Genomic DNA, 23730 nt, shown 5'->3' with positions numbered 1-23730 from the left:
TCTTTAGCCAAAACAAATAAGCTCGATTGTGTGCCCACCCGAGAACATGCCACGCATAATTGTCCGTGTGATAAACATGGTGTGCCCAAATCTAAGTCACAAACGGACATCGTTTGACCTTGCGACTTAATGATGTCATTATACATATATGCATAAAGCACCACGCTGCGAATTTGTACTGGTGGAAGGGCTTTGTGCAAGCTCATCTGGGTAAAAATTTCTGGATAGGGACACCCTTATCACCTTGCGATATGAAATATACTTTACGTCTTATTCTCATACCCCCCAAATATACATAAGAAAATTTATAAAAATCGGTCGAGCCGTTTCGGAGGAGCTCGATCACAAACACCGTGACACGAGATTTATATATATTAGATGACAAAGCAAAATTGTGGCAAAATAATCAAATTGACATGTGAGAGGAGTAACATCTCACAAATAAATTTGTTTTAATGGCATCCAGCGTAGTTCTAGGTCTTGATTTGTTTTAATAAGTTCCGACGATAACTGCGCTTTCCAAAAATGAGATGTTAACTTCGCCAAGAAGTCATAGCATCTCAAATTCTTGGTTTTTTACCTTTACAATTACGACGTGAACAGTTTACATGCTAAAAAATATAACGGGTCGTTACGTAATGGACAATAAGTTTGTTTCTTTGAGCGCACAGAAAAAAAAAACAAAATTTTTTACATACATACTTTTTAATCGGACATCTGAACGATTATAATAATTAAAGAATTTCTGTGGGACTTCGTTCTAACCGATATATATCATGGTTAAAAAATCACATAATTTAATTTCTTGTTAATTATCGGTTTTACATTAAAATCGCGATTCATTCAACTGTTATTATTCGTTTTTCGGTTCACCTGAAGTCGTGCTTTGTGTTATATATTTTTTCAAGAGGAATCATGATGGAAATAAAAATCTGATATTTATTTTAAATTTTATTGATTAGAGACATTCACACATCAAGATTAAATTTCGGTAAAATAGAACTTAAAAATATTTATATAAATGTTTAATGAATACAAATTTTAAATTTCTATTTATTTTAGGTACAATATAATAGTAAAATGAGCAGACAACATAACTAAATAATATTTTAGCATTATAATAAAATATACATACTTCGAATTGGCACTTCTGCATTATAAATACATATACGTGAATATATAAACGTGAATGAAGAGTCGATGGGATTGATTTTTGAGAATTTGTGCTTTCCGCTAACTTACTACTAATAATTTTGAGCGAACGTAATTTCTAAAAAATAATCTCTAGGTTAGTTTTTTTTATAAATTCTAAAAACTAGTTGCCTATTGATATTAATACGTAAATCACCCGTCAGCCTATAAAAAATTTCGTCTATGATACCAGTCCATTAACTAGGAATGCAACCGAAACAAATGGTATTTTTGATAAAATTTAGCGGATTCGAAGATATTTAACAGTTTAGTCTACGACGGCAGGTTCAGGTATCGTTTAGAAATAGATTTGATATGGAATGTCTCACTTGTATTAACTGCTAATATGTTAGGAAGTATTTCCGTCCTCCATTCATGCAGATGTGTCACTTCAAATTTTATAAAAAATGTATAAAATTACAAAAATGTTTAGGAAATCATTTTGTTGGACACAATACGACAAATGACAGTAATATAAAACCTTACGTAGGTAGTCTAATTGTATGTATAAGTGTGAAATAATTAACTACTAATAGCAGCAATACCCACTGCTTTCTCTAAATCGTTACAAATACTACACATCTAAATAGTACATATAATTGATTGTATGTTTGTATATGCATAAAAATGTATACATTAATCGAAAAATTGGCCACTGAATATTAAGTCCAATTTTTTTTTTTTATATCCACGTCTAAATGTATAATGTAACACAATTTCTTTACGAAATGCCTGACATCTTATACCATATCGCACTAGGCGAAAGAGCAACTTAAATATACTGGAGTTGATTTCACACGTGCGATTTAGAAAGAGAGCTCAGATCCAAATTTACAAAACTTATAATTAAAGGAGTAGAATAATAACATAGGTGCATAAAATATACTTAAAGAATTAAATGAAATCAATTTTTATATCACTTATAACAATATACAAATGCAAATTTCAACTTCAATTCGACGATAGGATTTAAGAAAAATAAGTTTATGAAAACGTAATTATTCGTATATACATAATAGTGTATCATTATTAAAACCTATAATATTTTTATACTTTTCGAGTAACGCATTTTTAATTATCAATATTAGTATTTAGCTGCAACACAATCGAATGTGAGGCAAGTTAAACATGTATTTGTTATATATTGATATTTAACTATACAACGAATACATACATTCACATCGGGTTATGGTTTCAAAATCCTTCTTGAAAATGTAATCAGTATTACTGTAACTCGTATGATTATATACTAGATAATTTTATTTTTACGTACTAGTAATTTTGTATGCTATACGATATTCGAGCTCGTAATGTCTACCACAATATTCTAAATTGAAAAGAATGCCAATTATCATACGAATATTAAAAAATGTTTAAAATTTTTCTAAGAGCAAATAGAAATTGCGAAGTACTTAAGGATCGAGTCACACGCCAGACGACATAACTAATACCCCTGTAATAATGGCACCAACTTATCGCACCGTATACTGCCTATATAACTTTGTTATTGTATATAATCGTAAAAGGTCATTCTAGCGAATTAATATATATATATATATAAAACCTTAATTTAACAAAAGCAAAGCACGCTAAACTTAAACTATACTCGTTCTAGATAGTAAGGTCTTATTCAAAATTGAAATTCTCATATTTGACGTAATAAATTGTAATCGAACTTAGTTCGATATCTCACCGCGATACTTAATGAAAATAAATTAAAGGCTCATTTTTAGACAAACGTCTTGTGGACTGTTGTATGTGAAACTCACTCAGCGGCTATTAATTAGCTACCGCCACATCGGTCGTCGTCTCCTGAAACAAAGTACAAGCTTTTTAATAAATACTACAACTAGTGTGCTAAATATACATACACTGGACAATCTGGAAAATCAAAAACTTACAATTTCGGTTTTCAGCTCTGGTATAGTGGGAACCTCAGGGATTAGTTCCTTCATCTTATCAGATGTTGAAAGAACTTCCTGTAATTGTGATACATTTTGGTATTATTTATATTGTATCAATTAAATACTCCCGATTCCTTAAGTGTATTAGGTCAATTAAATTTTAAAAATATTTACAAAATAAACGAATATTATTTGAATAAAGCTAAAACGAATTAACTTTTAATTATAACAAATACAAAAAAGTTTTAAATTCTTTGTGAATAAACAATAAATATAATTTTCACTACAATAGTTCAATACGGCAAAACTATTTTATTATAATCTAATCCAAGTTAATATTAGCACAAGCTAGTTTTCATGCAAGGGTTTATAAAAATATTCAAGCATAAGAGGCAGAGGAAAAGGAAAGGAAAGCAACGAGAGCGGTGACGAGCTGCAAATCAAGACTGCAATATTAACATCGACACGTCACGATCCAGATATTCTTCAGTTATTGACAGTTCACACATGCTGGAAAAATTTGATATTAACTAATTACAACATTTTTCAATGGATTGTCAAAACCTCCATAAATAAGATACTAATCTTCTACTAGAGCAAGACTATCCGGCGGTATTCACCTGTAGCGTGTCCGCGGGCGGCTCGGGCGTGTCGGGCGGCGACATGTCCGACTCCGAGCGGCAGAGCTCACTGGGCGGTAACGGGAACGACTCTGACGCGTCATTACTGGCTACGTCTCCGCCACCCTGCGGCAACGACTCCATCGCTTCCGATAGTGAAGGAGGCATGGAATCTTCTGGTGTTACGATCGGTTTAACTGATTCCGCAATATCGTCGACTGCTGATTTAGAGTCACCATTCATTATGACCTTGTCAGCGTCGGTAGTTACGACTGTTTCCAATTTCGCTAAAGAAGTTTTCGATTCATTTAAAAGATTCTCTTTTTCAATGTCATTATTATCTATGATATTGTCTACATTTGAATCGGTTAGAACATTTTCAGGAATTGTATCACTGTTTTTTATGACTTCTTCACTCTTCTCTAGGTTTTCCTCATTTGTGTTAATTTTATCATTATCTACTTGTACATCACAAACAAGTTCCGCCTGATTCTGATTCTCACAAAGCACTTTATCATCAACTTTTTGAGCGGAATCTTCGATTTCGTCGGTGACATTATTTGTAACATCAGTGTCCGCCACTAACGAAGTTTGAACATTAGGTTTCACATGATCATCATGAGAAATGTCGTTTGAAATAATTTCTTCAGTCTTTTGAGAATGGACATCGGATAAGGGAGTGATTAAAAGTGTTTCGTTTAAAGTATCGGTGATTGGGACTGATGTCTCTACAATTTTATCAACTGCATTAGTTACATTTGCTTGGGACTCGACTTCAACTTCAGAAGATACCGCTTCTGTTTTTTCTTTGTTAGTTTCGGATGTCTCATTTTCTGTGTGAGTTTTGGATGTCTCATTGTGAGTTGAATTTGGAATGATATCGGCATTATTGGCGAGCGAAGCATCTGTCAATTCTGGTGCCATAGTGGTAGCGGCAAAGGAAACCACCGAAGAAGGGGGAGGATTTGCGGGGAGTGGTGGAGGCGTAGGCTCTATTAAAGGCATTTTTTCAACACAAACCTCATTTATGACAGGAATTTCAGTAGCTGGAACGGGTTCAGTCTTTTCGATAGTTGGTTCCTCAGGTTTGCTATTCTCACTTTCTACTGCTACAGGAGTTTCAATTTTAGATTCTTCTGCGGTGAGACCATTGACAGAGATTTTCTCCGTTGTCACTTCAACTTTAGGTATCTCTGGCCTATCATTCTCTTCAATTACTGTGGCAATCGGCTCATCAGCAGTAAGAGATTCTTCTTTTGGCGTTTCAGGCGTGCTGCTGCCATTTGTAATCGGTTCGGTTACAGGCGTCTCAGGGGTTCTTTCTTCTTTGATCTCTGTTTCAGCTTTATCTTCTTTAACGATATCATTTTTTTCTGTGTCAGGTGTTTCGGCAATCTGAAAATAATATAAATATAATTATTATCGTAGATTTCATGTATTATTATATATCTAATAAGTAAAGACCGAAACTAGTTTAGAATTTGGATGTGTGCCGTCTTTAAATATAGCATCAGAAGAAAATTATCGAATATAATATTGTGAAATAAAACGGTTTATAAAATATCAAGTACGATCAATTATACACATAGTACAAAAAAATTTAATACCTTCCTGTCTGCCATTTTTATTTGTAATATTTACAAGACTTTACCGTGCTTACTGAATGACTGAGGACGTAACCAATGTGACCAGAACATTTATAGCGTTAGGTTTGGTAATCGGAGACTTATATATCTTTACACTTCAATGCTTATGAGCTGTAATATTATCTTACAGATAATAAAGGTAACTATACTATAATTCATTCGACGAATAAAATATTAAAATATATATATATAACGCAAAACTATTATCACAAAATATTTATTTTAAAATCTTTTATTGTATCTATATGAAATGTCTTGTAAAAAAAATTTAAGTCAATGGTGTTGTGAATATTTGCAGTCTAAAAATATCAATCGAATATATTTTATTTTATTAATTTCCAAAATAAACAATATTACTTATAGTCACAATGTATGTGTGTACATAAATGATTAATATAAAGTATATAAATTTATATTTATTTTATAACACTCGTGCACAAATGGATACAATTATACACAAAGTTATCTTTACATAACACAGTTCCAAGTCTGACTTAAATTATACTTTTGCTCGCGTTTACTCACATTTGTCATGCCATTGTAATATTGTTATAAATATTATATCCCCCTAATGGCCGAAATTATCAAAAGCAAATAGAATTCAAGCGCTAAACTTAATGATATATTATTTTCATATAAGCATTTTTCTCAGGTCATGACTAAGAAAAACTTCTAGGGAATTAGTCATTGACAAGTGAATCATGTAATGTATAACGAACGTTGTGATGTGACTCCTAAACTAATATGACTAAAAACACCAACTATGATTTCAAAGTTATAACAAAAGGCAAATATTATTTAATATTTTTTTTACTCATGAATCCCATTAAACATCGTATATCGGTTATAATTGTGTATTTTTAAATATAGAAATCCCAAGTAAATATAATGATTTTTATAATTGTGCTTATAATTAATATTAAAAAATTTAAAATATTGGTTTGTGGACGTTATTGTCATAATTTACATCTTTCAATAAATAAGAATACTAAAAAAAAATCAATATATTTTAAAAATAATACATTAACCTCCTTGACTCGAGACTTGAGGTGAGACCTCTCGCAAGATATTTATATCATCGCAATATACTTGCACCGTTAATATTCCTTTTTCCTTATTTACTTTTAAAGATAACATTACCGTTTACTGTGTTATCTGAATTGTAATTGTATGACTAGTTTCTTTTGTCCATGTTTCATATATACTGAGATCTTTAAATAACAATAGATTACGGGATTTTGTCGTCCCTACATAACTACGCGTAGGTATACAAAACGGTAGCTCGTCAACTTATTATTTGCAACACTTCGTTTATATGGACTTCGAATGAATCATGGTTTAATAATGTGCGATATTTTTAATTAATAGAAACACAAATGTGTATGTTTAAAATATAGACACTGTTTTATTGTAGTAACGTGTAATTATTAAATCATATATATATTATTTTCATTACTAAATAACAATGCTCAACTAAAAATATTTATATTATAGTACCTTTTCTTCTTATATATTTTTTTAATTCAATATTATAATAGATAACTCCTATTAAGTAATGCTTGTTTATTGTTGCCGGTTATCTCGGAAAGAAAAGCAATTGTAATATATGTTTGGTATTTCTTCCAATGATATAGCCTGGTATATATTGTACATTTAAATCTATCAATAAACATTAGTTAATGTCTACTTGAATGATTCCAACAAATGTTTAATTGCTAACGTTATTTCGTTTCAAATTTACTCAATGAAGATTATGCGGGTGTCGGTCGCTAGAACCTTCGCTGCGGCACAATTAAATAAATATATCCACACATTCCCATACTAGGATTTCCTGTACAGTTGTCAACGCGTCAATCAGACCGGAAAACTTTTTAGTATAATTGCATTTAAACGATATTTCCGGGACCAACTAGATATATAATATATACATACATGCGTCATATATTTAACAATTCGTTACGTAAAATTATTATACCCTAATTAATATCTTAAAGAAACAGCAATTACTAGTAATATAGATAATATTGATAATTGTTACAATGATAATAAACATGAAAAGCTAATTCGACTTGTTATTTATTTTGACGGTTGTTTAGCTATCTATAATAATTAAAAACATTTAACCGCGCGTAGTGTACAATAAAGGTCGAAACGATGAACGAAATCATTGTCCGAGACGAACACAATATATATGGTACGGCAAACATCCGAACGGCACGCACAGGAAACTAGCTACCTGGCATTGTTGAACAGATTCATGTACATAAATTGTTTTTTCTATATCACTGGTTGCTTAAATCGAGTCAGTCAATGTCACGACATTGTTTTAAAAAATTTAACGGTAGTTATATTTACAAACAAAATAACAATAATTTCTATTCTTACGTTCTGTAGATACGAGCTATTATACCAATTTAGGTTTTAGTTTCCAGATGTTCCCAGCCGCTATGGTATGATTGTACATTATTCATATAATTAAGTGTGTCGATAAAGTCAGAGTAAATCGCGTTTTCATGTTCCTTTTTATGTGCGAATAGTAATAAAGTTAGTAACTTTCTTCGTTAAGCAATGTTATAAAGCTATGTTAGTGGACAGTCAGTTAGCGATTGATTTAAAAACAAACCATATTTCGTTGATCTCTTTGTAACTCAATAGTTACATAATAAAATTATATTAATAAGTATAAATAAATTAAGTATAAGTAATAAGTAAATTGAGTTAGTTTAAGAAATTCTACAGATTTATTTACCAATTTATATATTACTAGATAGTTGGAGAAGGATAGTGAAAGTTTATTGCACAATACAATGGCGATCATATTTATTATTATTCGGTAAAATATTATTTTATTTGGCCTAGGTACAATCTCTTCGACAATTTTCTTACATTTCAAACAATAAAATACCGATACCGTAATATATGTTTATTTGAACTAAATATGCAAATTATTCTGTTTTACCTTCATTTAGTTTTTTTTTTTTTTTATAGAATAGGAAGGCGGACGAGCATATGGGCCACCTGATGGTAAGTGGTCACCAACGCTCTTAGACATTGGCATTGTAAGAAATGTCAACCATCGCTTACATATCCAATGCGCCACCAACCTTGGGAACTAAGATTTTATGTCCCTTGTGCCTGTAATTACACTGGCTCACTCACCCTTCAAACCGGAACACAACAATATCAAGTATTGCTGTTTTGCGGTAGAATATCTGATGAGTGGGTGGTACCTACCCAGACGAGCTTGCACAAAGCTCTACCACCAGTACTTTCGAGTTTTAGATAACAACTTTTTTAAGAACTTAATTATCGATTTTAATGACAAAAATAAATGTTTTAATTTTTTAAAACGGAGCATTACTAAAACTCTTGGTAATTGGCATGTACGAGTATGAATGTAGTGAGTCACTAACAATGAGAAAATGTTTGCTAATTTCAATATTCAATGTTCCAAATGAGCGGTTACTTTTCCGATAACGGTTAACAGTCGATGAATCAGCAATATCATAATAGAACGGAAGGTTAGTATAGAATAAAGATTTCACGCTACATTCTACACTACTACGAAATTGTTTTTGAAATATCAAAATATTAAAAAACCCTCGCTGGCTAAATGGACTTACTTTCAAAGTAATATTAAAAGTATAGGTATTAAGTACCTTACTAGTAATTAGGGAGCTGATAAGAATTGCAGCATTGAGAATATAATTGATTTGATCATTGTCTCATAACGTTAGAAATTATTCAAGTATCATAAACTGTTATTATTTATTTCCAGCCTCTTCGATTTTCTGTTTGTCTAGAAGGATACTGAACATCGGTCTTAACCGTAACATAGAGAGCAGCGGTACTCAACCTGCGGCCCGCGGGCTGCTAGCGACTCGCCGATCTTTTGTGGTTGCGCACTAAATTTTACTTTATTTTAAACTATTCTAATTCTCAAAGGTTTTTATTAACACCGTTCGATAAATCCGTTCATAGTTGTTTCATATAAGTTGTAACACTTCCGAAACCTAAGAAATTATTACCTAAATACGTTGTTTGCGGCCCGCGACACCATGACTAACACGTGTTTGTGGCTCCTATAAAGAAAAGTTCAAGTATCGCTAATACAGACCTTTTTACACATTTGAAGATTTCAATGAACACTATAAAATTAGCGCTTGAATACAATTTAATCGAATGAATTATAAAAACGGTTACATTTTCGGAATGAAATTGTTAGTGTAAGCCATCTGCTTTTAAATAAAAAAGCAAAGCAAACAAAGCTTTGCTTATTTATCTAACAAAATATTTATATAATGGTAACGAATCAAAAAAGAAAGGTTGATTTTGAAAAAAAGGTACAAATAGTTGGTGGTGTTAAACAGCAAAATAAAGGAAAGTACTTATTTTGGAAGGTATTTTATAAATATCGGGGTTTCGACCGCAGTCATACCCTTTTTCGTTTTATGTTGCTCGTCGTTTTTCGACGTTCGACATTGAGTTGCACCTGTCGTGGTCAGTCTAAAGTCCAATCAATACCCGAATATGTTCAAATAGCATCAAGTCGCTTTTCCCATCTGTCCTTTTGTTTGGTAACTTTCTAAACAGCGATATCGGGTTAGATTGCTTGTTTTATATAAAATGAATAATATACACATATCGCCGAAGATTAAAGCAAACAATTTATAAACAGATTAGTAATTTCAGGTCTTCATGCATACCAGTTCAGAAAACTATTGATACTGTTTGACACTGAAGCTTATTTTTTTATACAAACTATATACAAAGTCATTGACGAAAACGCAAAACAGTACCTAACATTAATAACAAAAAAGATGCTAACTATAACCGGGACCGTACGGCCCGGCCCTTGTTATACGTATTTATTTTAAATTAATTAATTAGCTTTTGTACAAATGAAAGCTTACTCGGAACCAAAAGAGAAACCTTAGAAATGATATTAACGATATAAGTGGTCATATTGCAGACAGCATCGTGTGACCGGCGGACGGGTATAATTTGCATAGGCAATAAATAACGGTGGAGATAGCAGTAGCATCTCGGCCGGCTCGGGCGCACTATCATACAACTCATAGTTGTCCGAGTTCGCTATCAGAGGTTGTCGCCCTGTCTTGGCACCGATTACACCAATCGCTCTGAATGCGTATCCAGTTACCTTCACTTCGTAAAGAACCTTTATAAATATCAACTGTAACTACATGCGACTCGACCCGACCTTCGGTTTAATTCATCCCGAGGTTTATCCAGATTGTTTGATTTGAATTTAGTAAATAAACCAAGCATATATTTTATCAATTGCTCTAATACTTTAAATATATTCTTCCAAATTATAAAGTTATAACATAACCAACTATAACAAAAGTGCCTGTAGATCCATGTTTTTTTTTTATTGAATCATTATATTGAAAAAACCTTATATTCAAACAACAACTTAACCTTTCACAATCTTATGCTCTTATGCTGTCGACGTCTTGAATCAAGTAAAAAAGCTATGCTATAACACTAGTAGTTAACTGATGGTAGGGCTTTGTGCAAGCTCGTCTGGGTAGGTACCACTCATCAGATATTCTACCGCAAAACGGTTGGTGGCGCTTTGGGCGATGTAAGCGATGGTTAACATATTTTACAATGCATTGACATTATTCTCGATATAGAGATTGGTCTATGGGCGTTGGTGACCATTTACCATCAGGTGGCCCATTTGCTCGTCCGCCTAGCTATACTATAAAAAATAATAATCTTAATATTCGAAAATAACTTCCGTTACATAAGTTCGTTAAAGTCGATCCATGATTATATTAAAAAATAAAGATCGTAACCAGTCCAGTAAAACTAGTTTATGTGAAACTGAACATTGATTACAGACACAACTATAAATATACACAAATTAAACATGATTTGTACAGACGGCATATAATTACTATGAAATATTAAATACTAAATGTATTTATATGTATAGTAAATGTAGTATATTGGATGTTTTTGTATTGTTAATAAATAAATAAAGCTGTTTAAAATATAACAAACTATCATTAAACGTTTTATATTTAATTTGTAATGAGCCGCTTATATCGGAATAATCAATTTAGAACAATAAACAATACGATACAGCTCGACATTCTCACAAGAAAATAAGACACGTATTCAAAGGAAACGAAATCCTTCCTTGTTATTCCAAAGCTCTATTCAGCGACTGTATTATCAAAATACGATAGATGTACTGTCGGCCATTTGGTAAACATGCAACGTGAACTCTTCGCTCTTCAAGTTACTTTGCCGGTAGCGAGTTTTGATACAAGTATTCGTTACAAATACAAGCATACCATTGTCTACACGATACTATACGCACTGACTCGATATAAACTGGTTCCATTTATAGATATCAGGCTGATGTTTTTTTTTTTTTGTTCGCGACATTAGGTATCGAATGCCATTAAGAATAGCTAATGAATGTATATAGTGGTGGTTTATTTTAAAAATATTTTAGACATCTAAAATGGTACTGAAACTTTTTTTCCGTATAAAGTTTTTTTTAATATCTCATGTAATATATTAGATCGGTGACGATGAAAACTGAAAATCTAACGACAAGTAATAAAAAGCAATAATGTTAACCAATCTAAGAGTCGGCCTTCGGTTCATGCGCCCACTGCAGGCCTCGGAAAACCTGCCACGGACTACTAATTTTATTTTGCACAAACAAGTTTGAATGCTAAGCAAGGAACCGATTTACTTCAGACAACCCATGTTATATCCTATAAACTAATATTATATTTCACTAAAATACACGACCAAACTAAGTTTTTAAAAATTAAAGCAACAGTTAATTTTGTATAAATATACTATAATTGTAAAGATTAGTTATCGATGAAAGTATCAAAATCTCTTGGTGGGAGATCAGAGTTAATGACCCTACAACAAACACGTGGTGCGCTTGATCGGTCTTAAGCAGATTGAAGCTAACAACATACACAGACTTACCTTTTTAAGATATTTTATGTAGCTTTTATTAAATTTAGTAATTTCCCTCATGTAATTAAGATAATAATAGCATTTCTAATAGATACGTCATTTTAATCTAATTAAATTTGAACTTTTGCAGAGTATTGGTAAAAGCTTTGTACAAAGCTCGTCTGGGTAGACACCACCCACTCATAAGTTATTCTATCGCCTTAACTATGTATGTACCTTGTGTTAATGTTTTGCGGTTGTGTAATTAGACACAAGCATCTCAGGATTGACGGTGTACGAAACGGAAGAAATAGTCATTATATCATATATAGTCAACTTCTCCGGCAACGGTGACCCTTATTACTTTTTTTTTTATTGACCCCACTTATAACCTCTGGTTGTGACATTGGGTCGTCTGCCTTTCTTATAGTATAATTTAAATTAAAAAATAAACTTCGCAACTTTTTGTCCGATTATTCCCCTTGATTTGTAAATTTTAACAATGAACTAATCAATCAAGTTCTCGTAATTCTAATAAAGAACGCGATGCATGATTTTATAATCTGGCTACGGTATATGATATATAGTATGGAGTCGTTTGTCGTCAATGAATTAGTATCTGTAATGGCATGATACGTCGATACAGTCGGTAGACAATGTCGGCTCACGTTTGGTTGGCGCGGATATAACACCACTTTGAATTATAATGTGCATTGTTCTTCACGTCGCTCCGGTTTGGGTGCAATGCACTAGCTACGTCGCAATAGATTCTTGTCATAGAAATCGCCGTTTTCCACCCGGTCAAGCCACAAGGTTAAATTCGAAATGAAAAATATTAAAGCGATCAGAGACAATTATTAAGTAGTATTGCTATATACTCAATACCAAAACGATCGTAAACTCGTTATAAACTTTTATGAATCATTTTTGTTTGTTAATACATTTAATTTCGTACAATCTATAAAACGCGTTGATTATTTGCAATGTATATGTGATTTCACATCGTCTGGCAGTTTCTCCGGCTAGGTCAATGACTCGAATAATTATCAAAACAATTTTAAGGTTCAATTACGGCCACATGTTAACAAATATAATATTAAACAACACATCAGAGTATAAACAGAGTTCGCGCCTTGAAAGTAGGCCAAGTCAGTACAATAATGGATGGTCGGCAACCGAGGGGCGAGTGTTCGCCGCCTTCACTGCATTGTGTAGCGACCGCGTTGACGGAATACGAATAAGATGTAGTACGAAGTAGAAAGTTATTGATTATAGTATGATCATTGATAACCACTAATCAACACTGCTCAGTGTTGATTAGTGATTATTGTGTAGTCAGTGTTAGTAGCCATTGTGCAAGAGAACACAATTGTAGAACTGTTTTAATAAGATCAGCGTCTCGTGGCGAGCGACCCTCCTCCTACTAACACTAAGTCTGCTCATCAACATCTTTCAGTTTCAAGCCTACTGGACCAAGCTATAAAGCAATAATAAAAATAAAACACATCAAACGGTTAATTTTACTTTTGCACAATATACTGATGAAAGTCTACTCCTATTTCTCTAATTATTTCTTTATTACTACCGAATTAAAAAAAAAAAACCTTGTTTAGGTACCGATGTTGCTTCCATTTCCATTTTTATATAAAAAAAATACACTTAATTTGATTAAAATACCGCTTATCAATAGTTACTAGTGTTAAGCGAACTCAAATAATATACAACATTGTTAGTATTGTGAACTACAATTATATTTAACGGTTGTCACAACTCACCTCCTCGGGTACTTTTTCGGGTTCACCATTCGCTTTGAGCTCTTCCTCTTTCTGTTTCTTCTCCTGTTTCGGTTTGTCCTTTCGGCTGAAGCTTATCGATCTCAACGACCATTTCTTCTTGACCTGTTAATAACATTCACACCGTTACAGTAGAGTTATAACCTGGTGGTGCTGGTTGGAGGAAATACGATGATTTCTTTACAGCTGCGCAGGATATGAATAAAAATATGTAAAATTCGATTTCGCTTGCCTGGATTTAAATCCACGATCGTCGGTTAAGATACACGAGTTCGATCCACTCGCCATTCCGGATTAAACAGTTAAGGTAAAACTAATTTCAAGATCGCGTGTTATAAGTAATCAATAAATAATTTAGTATCGAAATAATTGTAATAGGAAACACGAGCTTATTGTTAGAGCCGCACAAAAATAAACCAACAAACAACGGCTGAGCTCGACTGAAAGGTCAAATAAAATTAATTAAAGTTAGTCGTTCATACGGTTAAAAGAGTTTATAATTAATATCAATAGACTGTGCTCATGAAAATCGTAACATAACGGCTTTGTTGTAGCGTAAATATGATAGTATTGTTTTTATTTGAGTAAATAACTACGTAACTCTATCATTTTAAACATATACCATTTGTTAAAACATTTAAGAATGAAGAATGATAAATCATATTATACTCTACTGATTTATTTTACTAAAAAACATCTAAATTCGTTTCGAATATAAATAATTATCATATATAGTCATAGATTACTATAGAAATGGAAATATTACAAACTTATGTAACATATTTGGTGTAATGTTTTATTGGTAGCAAGAATTGTTTACATTTTTATCTACATTAATATTTGAAATGTGAGGCAAATCTGTCTGTTTGAGATGACCTCCCCCCCCCCCTTACACGCCGGCGAGGCTGCGGACGGAAACTAGTATTTTTTTTAAATATTAAGCAACAATCTCAAGACTCGTTACACTATTTATTACACTAGATATTTAAAGGTTTTCACAACCTAATTTCCTTTACTATATCGTCCTAGACTAAACATCTTATTATAAATGATACTAAAATAATAAAGCAACGAGTTTTAAAGCATCAAATAAAACACACATATTACACACAACTCAGTCGTATGGCTTATTTCTTACGAAGATATATTTTGATTCCCTCAAATCGCACTTCCCCTACACAACATGATATTTACCTTTTCCTTCTTGGGTTTCTTGCCGTCGTCTGGCAATGGCGTAGATTCTCCGTTCTCTTCCTTCTGCTCGGCGTCTCCGTTTGTTACCGGAGTCGATTCTTTCTCTTTCTCTTCCTCTTGTTCCTTACCCTCTTTTTCGGTAGTCGCATCCTTTTCATTTTCCGGTGTTCCACTATCGAGTTGCTTTTCTTTGTCCTATAATATATAACCGGATGAAGTGACGAGTTCGGTATGTCTTACTTAACATTCCGTTATTGCAATCTTAAAAAGGTAAACGTCGCATACCATTACTAATATAACGAACCCTTATCTATAACAATGCCACCAGCACAAATAATACTCATAACTAAATTCTTTCGTGATTATTTTAGGGTATGGTAACGAAGCTTCAATAAGGGTAACTTTGTATGCGGGTCAGTGAATTGTCGAATAATAAAAATTCTATTGTAATATTTAGGTGCCCCCATGGTTTAATTGTTATGGTTAATCGCTTGTATTATATGTATATTACACATTGGTGGTGATGAGCAACAATTTACGTAACTAAAGATGCATTAAATTCATGAAAGACTTATATTCTATTTGATCTCCATGGGAGTTATTATTGGTTCACAAAAGCATATCAAATTATTTATTTTAATGAATGATTTAATGATGATGTTAATAATAATGTTTAACAAATTAAACGTAATTATCGACTGGCATATACATATACGTGAGTATCAATATCTTTTTGATTCGGAGTCATCGAAGCGGGTCGTGGGGCCGCTACTCTCTCCGCTATAAGGTAAACATGCACATTGTAGCGAGCTTACCGAAGGTTCGTGTATGTGTGCATCGCCGTTGAGTTGCGGCTTTAGCGCATCTGCGTCGGCGAGTTGCTCGACGCGCCCCTCGCCTCCCGCGCCCGCAGCCGCCACCTCGCCTGCTCCTTCTGCCTCCTTACCACTAATGTCCACCGAGCGCTTACTCTGCTTAGCACCCATACTAGCTGATAGCCTGGTTTAAAACAATTAAGTTTATGATTTTGGGGGATTACTTTTTATCTATTGCGATATTAGTTGAAAGGCAATATGTTACATATATAACGTATTTATTGAATTCAACACGACTAATATCACTGACTAACCGCATGACTTATATTTCAAATGTAACATACACCGCATTCTAATAAATATGAATAATATGGATTTATCCATAAGAACAGCTATTGTAGTTTTATAACAACAAACAGACAATAATAAAAGTAATAATAATAATAAATAATAACCGCCTCGTTGGTCTAGTGGCTTGATATAAGGCCGCAGACCCGGAGGTCCTGGGTTCAATTCCCAGGTCGGGCCAATAAAAAGTTATTGGGTTTTTCTGTCAGAAAAATTCTCAGTAACAGCCCGGAGTCTGGAAGTTGGAAGTGTGAACACTCCCGTGCGTCGGAAAGCACGTAAAGCCGTTGGTCCTGCGCCTGAACTCTTTCCGGTCGTGTCGGATTTCCGTCCCATCGGATTATGAGAGTTAAGGAATAGAGAGTGCACCTGTGTTTGCGCACACACTTGTGCACTAAAATATCTCCTGCGTAGTTGGATAATCTCTCTTGAGATTGGCCGCCGTGGCCGAAATCGGTCTGGAGGACATTATTATTATTATTAATAAAAGTAATACTTTACTTTTATTAGTACTTTTATGCAGCCTATAATTGTCCCAAAGCTGGGCTAAGGCATCCTCTTGATGAAGTCTAACAAAATATACTTTTTGAGAAGGTTTTTAACGACTTCATTCTTAATAAAAATTATGGTTGCAAATTTGATATTATGTATATTTGAGTAAGTTCGTACTAATTGGAATAAAAAGTATTAATTATTATAAGCTTAAAAAACAGCTTATAGTCTAACATCGGAGCGTAAATTGGTAGCAAGCCCAGTTGCAGGACCGGTAGGTTGAGGTCATGTTTGGTCACCCACTTGTCAATTATTCCAAATCGTCAAACATTAATAATACTCTTTATCGTGTTCATCGTGTTGGTGTAACCGTGTCCGGTTTGTAGATTGAGTGAGCCTATGCAATTACCGGAGTATTTGAAATCTTAGATTTTATCTTTAAATGTGAACTTTGCACACAAAATATATAAACACAAACGACATATAACTATTTGAGATTTTCAAATAAATTAACTTTTTAGGGTAAATCGCAACATACAAAATAATGGTAGATTTTTTTGTTTTTAAAATAGAGCTACCGAGTCCGTGTGGTGTCTATAATATAAAAACAAATGTCAACGATATCTCCGTTAGATGAAAATAGATAGGGCAGAACAAGAGCTAATAAAGCTGATTATAGAATCGTCAATAGGTCAGGGTGCTGGGAACAAAACTCAAAATAAATGTTAACGACCGAAATAGTATCAAGATGCAACCGCTCGCTTGACTGTCCCATAGTATACGAGCGCTAGATGTGTCTACCCTACAACCAATTGTTTTATATGTCTATGTTTCATAGATACTTATAGTCAAGACATGTAAAATAAATACTAATAATATCCTGGGACATTATTCACACACAGCAAAATAATCCCAAACTAAGCAGAGCTTGTACTATGGAAACTAGACAACCGATATACTACATATACTATTTTTCTTTTGTAAATACATACTTATATAGATAATTACACCCAGACTCAGGACAAACAGACATGTTCATTTTTTTTTATAGAATAGGAAGGCGGACGAGCATATGGGCCACCTGATGGTAAGTGGTCACCAACGCCCATAGACATTGGCATTGTAAGAAATGTTAACCATCGCTTACATCACCAATGCGCCACCAACCTTGGGAACTAAGATTTTATGTTCCTTGTGCCTGTAATTACACTGGCTCACTCACCCTTCAAACCGAAACACAACAATACCAAGTACTGCTGTTTTGCGGTATAATATCTGATGAGTAGGTGGTACCTACCCAGACGAGCTTGCACAAAGTTCTACCACCAGTAATTCATGTTCATGCACACAAATGTCTGTTCTGGGTGGGAACCAGAACCTTCGGCGTGAAAGACAGTATCTACCAACCACGCCAACCGGCCCGTCAAACATATAATTGATATCAATTATTACAAAGTAACGGTATTTATTTGATCTTAAAAATTACTTACGAATTAAGAAAACTAGAATTGTTTAATTCTACAATCATACGTTATCTAAATATATATTCAACTAGTTTCTAGCCGTGACTTTTCCCGCATGTGAGGGGGGAGGTTTTAGGTACTCCATGTCGCTTTTCATACCCCTGACAAAAAATCATGACGATTCGTCGAGTAGTTAAGACGTGAAAGCGCAACAAATAAATAGATAAACTTACTTTCGGATTCATATTGTTATGTTAAGTTTTATCATCGAACATATGAAGTCAAAAAGAAGGGTTATGATATAGGCATTTTATATAATAGTTTCATCTAAAATATCTGTTTCCGTGTAGCTCCAGAGCTATTTATCGTTTTCTGACAAATGAGGTGTCGTTAGTTAAACCCAACATGGCCGATATGACTTGCATAGTACACCAATCAAAAAAACGATATATGCACCGAGTTGAGATTATCAAAATGTATAGTTTATACAATTTTAATAATTACTCGTGCTTTATTGTAGTCAACTTTTAGTTTTGTTCTTATGGCAGAATACTTGTTTTTTGATTTATTCAATTGCATCGAATTTATCCATGCATATTTAGTCACAAGTGTATATTTATTACGCATGGTTATACATATACAGTTTTTTTTTTTTTTTTATAGAATAGGAAGGCGGACGAGCATATGGGCCACCTGATGGTAAGTGGTCACCAAACGCTCTTAGACATTGGCATTGTAAGTAATGTCAACCATCGCTTATATAGCCAATGCGTGTCGCTTATATAACCAACCTTGGGAACTAAGATTTTATGTCCCTTGTGCCTGTAATTACACTGGCTCACTCACCCTTCAAACCGGAACACAACAATAACAAGTACTGCTGTTTTGCGGTAGAATATCTGATGAGTGGGTGGTACCTACCCAGACGAGCTTGCACAAAGCTCTACCACCAGTAAAGTATTATAATGTATATAAAAAGTCATAAAAAAGATAAAAAAAAAAATTTTAGGCAGTTTACAAATATCTTTGTTACGCATTTTGAAGTTAACTTTTATTTACATTTTACTGTAATTAATGTTATTTGACACAGCCTACAAAAATATCCTTCTATTTCCAAGTTAGTTTTATTTATTACACCCATTTTCTTCAAACTTTTAATTGTAATTTATTTTAAAGTTTATAATAGTTTTTGAACGTTTACTGTTGTAAAATATATATCAAACAAAAGTACTTTTATCTAGAATTAAAGAGATAAATCCTTTCGATATTTGATCAAACCTTTCGCGTCGCGAAATAATTACTGTCATAAATGACAATTTCATTCATTTAACTTTTATCTTTATTCAACTCATTGTTTTTTCAGCTGTTGAAAGCAGGAGTTGATGATTAACCGCAAAATAAAAATGGCACAATATCAGGCAAAAAACGAACAATCGAGTGTATTGTTGTAAATAACTGTTCATATAGATTTAACCTATTCATATAAATGTACATATGTAAAGTCATGAAAATGTATGTAGAAAGAGTTCAAAGGTTTTTTTTCCTTTTTATCTCGATAAATATTCAATCGATATTACTAAATTTCTATATTAAAGAAATTTCAAATCTCCAAATCGCAGTACAGATAAATCGCGCATTTGAATTATGGTTTTCCTATCTTGAGTTACTAAGTTAGAAGACAACTTTATCTACTTTTTTTTGTAGATAAACTACGATTTGTGTTATCCAATTTAATTAGGAATAGTCAATCAAAGTTGCGACAACAATATTTAAAAACACTTCTTACAATAATACCATATATATTAAAGTAACAGTCTGTGAATGTCCCACTGCTGGGCTAAGACCTCCTCTCCCTTTTTGAGGAGAAGGTATATATATTATTATTATTATATATATTATTATTATTATATATATTATATATAATTTTAAGTATTGAATTAACGTCAGGAACGTTAATTCGTATGGAATAAAATACTTTGTTCTGTTTCAGTCGTTACATTACACACTTGATCCTTTATCTTTGGTGATTCAATGAATTCATCTCAGACAAGAATATTTGCCAGATGTACAATAAAAATAAACGGCAACAACAAAGAAAGATATATTTTTGCAGTTCTTTACATTATTTGTGGATATAACACCTATCGTTATATATATATTGTTTTCATTACAATAAATAGAACACACGTAAACAAAGCGTAACTTGTTAAGTCTTGTTTCCCAATAAAAAACCTCAAATAGTAGTATTACGTTTGTTTAACATGGGCGAGAGTAAAGGCACTGCATCATATCAACTAACATCACGCTACTGGGTGAACGACCTCTGTCCTTCCCTCTCTAGTTTAACTTTTTGTCGTCATCCCGAACTTATCGTCGATGTAACAATAGGAGGCACTTAGGCTGGTTTTTTTATATTTTATTTTACAATGCTGGAATACGACCTTGACTTCAACATATTCAAGTTCAACAACTCTACTACTCGACCGTGATTATATTTAAGAGCGATATAAACATGCGCCTGAAGACTATCTTTAAGGCTCATAACGTCCTCAGACAGATTATACCCTGATCTCGCTTCATAGACTTATTTTAAACAGTGTCTCGAATACATTTTGCATACAGACGCTATGAGTTTGGCCATTATTAAGCTATGTAGATAATTACAATTATAAATTTGAATGCAACAAAAATCATTTATGAAAGCTAAGTTGATAAATATTTAATAAAATTAGTTTCAAATAACGAATTCGTTATATTTTTAAATGAGCTAGAAATAAAGTAATTAATTATTATGAGAACAGAGCTTCGCTCAGTCACCCAGGTACTAAATTAATACAAACCTATATTTACAATTGTAACAGACTGAATATTCGCGTAATGTTGAATAATCCGTTTGTTTTTTCAACTATGTATTCGCAATAAAATAGTGCCATAACGAATATTCTTGTAAAAAATTGTCAATATTCTTAGTGTTATATATTTGTTTCGATTTGAAGCACATTTACTTCTCTTCATTATTGTTATGTGTATCACATTTTTCTGGTTGCTTAAAGCTTTAAAAGCAGTTGAAACTTTTTATTCAAACCGCATCTTGTATTATTTTACAAAATCACTAAAATCTTGATTATTGCGAAAAAATATCCAAATATTCGACCTCTTTTTACCAGTCAATGTCTTTCGTTATTTAAAGCATGCGATGCTAATGACGCTTCAATGCGCGAAAAATGCAGATTTTCAATTTTACAATATGCGTAACGCGCTAAATTCTAACGAATATTCGTTTCGGTAAAATGTTATTACAAACATTAAAACAAAAACAAAATTAAATATAATCACAAAACTTGCTTACTTATTTATTACTATGTTTAGAATACTGTGTCTACTAAGATACCTTTGTTCACAGCTTAGCCTGTAACAATGGCTCCAAAATCACCTTGACAAAATATAACTAAAATAATAAAAAAACTTTTTTTAAAATTCTTCTTTCAAATTTCTTTAAACAAATGTATTGTAAAACATAGATTTATAGTGTTTAGTTACAATTTTACGGTATTCTAACGCATATAATTATCTCATTTATTTGTATTTCTGAATATATAAATAAAATAGATTTGCTTTTTTTAGTTTATATGCTTTGTAACAAACTTGTAAGTTTGAAACAATGATGTTATAAATATTTGAAGTCAGTATGAAATAAATTCTGAAATAGTTATTGTTTTGTAAGATTGTTTAAATAAATCAATTTATTTAAAAATGTTATTGTCATTTGATTTTTTATTAAGGAAATATATTAAAACTAGCTTTTAGTTAAATACATTTTTTTAGTTTAATGAAATATTACATAAAGAAACTTACACAGTAAAGAATCCAAGTTTAAATTTAAAAACGAAATGTTTAGTGTGTAAAATTTATAATGGAAGCAGTGGCATGGGTGTGTCTATGTCATATATGTGAATTGGTCCACATGTGTTTAGCAATTTTGTAATAATAATAACTTTTGTGTTTGAAAGACTCTAAACCCCTTCAAATTTTAAGAGGAAGCAATGATTGTTACTTAATTTTTTTTGTAAAAAAATAAAACTAACAATGTTGTAGTACTCCAAGAGTAGCTAGAAAAAAAATGTTTTTAAAAAACCTTATAAATACCTTAGTTATAAAGAAATAGCAGCAAAAACCTTTGTTTAGAGATTGTCAGTTCAGTTACATTGATGATTCATCGTTGGATTCGATTAGTGAATGCACGAAGAATGGTTTACCCGGAAAAATGCATTTGGTGTGAAATAAAAAGAGTATTGATCTCCAGAGAGTTGTATAACAGAGTTAAAAAATTGATTATTTTACATTAATTTATTTAATTCTTAGAAATGATTTAGCAATGATTAAGTTGAAAATGTAAACTAGTGAAGCGTGTTTCAAAATATAATCAATATTGTATATACAATAATTAATAAAATTTTCAATATATTATGTTTTTTTAGGCAAAATTTACTTTTTTCTTTGACAGAGCGATGACTATCTAATTTAAGAAAATGCTAAAACGTATTATTTTAAATCAACGTTCGACCATATCAAACCGCCGGCATCTTTTATAAAACATTCATAATCATTTTATAAACTATCATAATTTATAAACTTATGACAAAAACTTAACCTTATTTTATTCTTACCTTTAGACTTTTAAATCCAAAATATGAAGACAAGGAATTTACACTAAAATTATAAAATTTATTCACTTTCAGCACTTACAGGCATTCACAATATGGCGACAAGACGAAATCTCCACCCACTGAGAACAAATTCAAAATTGAAAGTCTGCTATTGGTTGGTAGAATTAAGACGCTTCAGTATAGCCAACATAAGTCTTACGTACTGGCAACATTCAAAAAAGTAATAACGCATTCAAAATATTAATATTAACTTAATTTGTATTTTTTTTAATAATAGAAATTATTAATATATTTTTTATTTTGCGAGTAATTAACAAATCAACATCGTACAAAAAAGTAAAATATCTATAGCTTATATACCTAATGTAAAAACTATATTAAAAACTTTTTATTATAAGATTAATTGATAATATTTGATATTTTTTACACATAATTATATAATTATAAAATATCTCAATATGTGACTTCAAAATTTAATTTTATTTGAATGGTAAAAACTAATAAAAACTGTTATTATGTGTGTTCTTCAATTGTTCTAAGTTGAGTACCTTTTTAAGTTTAATTATTAATAACCCGTTCATAAACTCTATACTGAGATAATAAGTACAATAACGAATTTAATCAACGACTACATTATTAT

General features: G+C 32.1%; 1 protein-coding gene across 2 annotated transcripts; it reads right to left on the bottom strand.

Moving 5' to 3' along the window:
* Positions 1-938: 938 nt before the first annotated feature.
* Positions 939-23229, bottom strand: LOC126771061 (A-kinase anchor protein 200). 2 transcript variants are annotated; one of them, XM_050490746.1, is made up of 7 exons: positions 23091-23229; positions 16121-16304; positions 15306-15500; positions 14094-14216; positions 4736-5110; positions 3093-3170; positions 939-3003 (listed from the first exon to the last, which is right to left on the bottom strand). In XM_050490746.1, exons 2-7 carry the CDS (start codon positions 16289-16291, stop codon positions 2971-2973), a joined length of 975 nt encoding a protein of 324 aa, XP_050346703.1. In that variant the 5' UTR covers positions 16292-16304; positions 23091-23229; the 3' UTR covers positions 939-2970. The 2 variants fall into 2 exon arrangements, with proteins under 2 accessions (XP_050346703.1, XP_050346704.1); XM_050490747.1 differs by having other exon boundaries at positions 23170-23202.
* Between the last annotated feature and the right edge of the window lie 501 nt (positions 23230-23730).

Source organism: Nymphalis io, chromosome 10 (genome assembly GCF_905147045.1).
Source record: "Nymphalis io chromosome 10, ilAglIoxx1.1, whole genome shotgun sequence".
Classification (NCBI taxonomy): Eukaryota; Metazoa; Arthropoda; class Insecta; order Lepidoptera; family Nymphalidae; genus Nymphalis; species Nymphalis io.
Note: the sequence above shows the minus strand (reverse complement) of the source record. Positions and strands in the feature narration are given on the sequence as shown.

Coding starts and splice junctions, on each gene's coding strand:
- LOC126771061 (XM_050490746.1), bottom strand. CDS start 16,291: ATGGGTGCTAAGCAGAGTAAGCGCTCGGTGGACATTAGTGGTAAGGAG. Junction 15,501..16,120: donor CACACATACACGAACCTTCG/GTAAGCTCGCTA, acceptor TATATATTATAG/GACAAAGAAAAGCAACTCGA. Junction 3,004..3,092: donor CAGAGCTGAAAACCGAAATT/GTAAGTTTTTGA, acceptor ACTTTGTTTCAG/GAGACGACGACCGATGTGGC.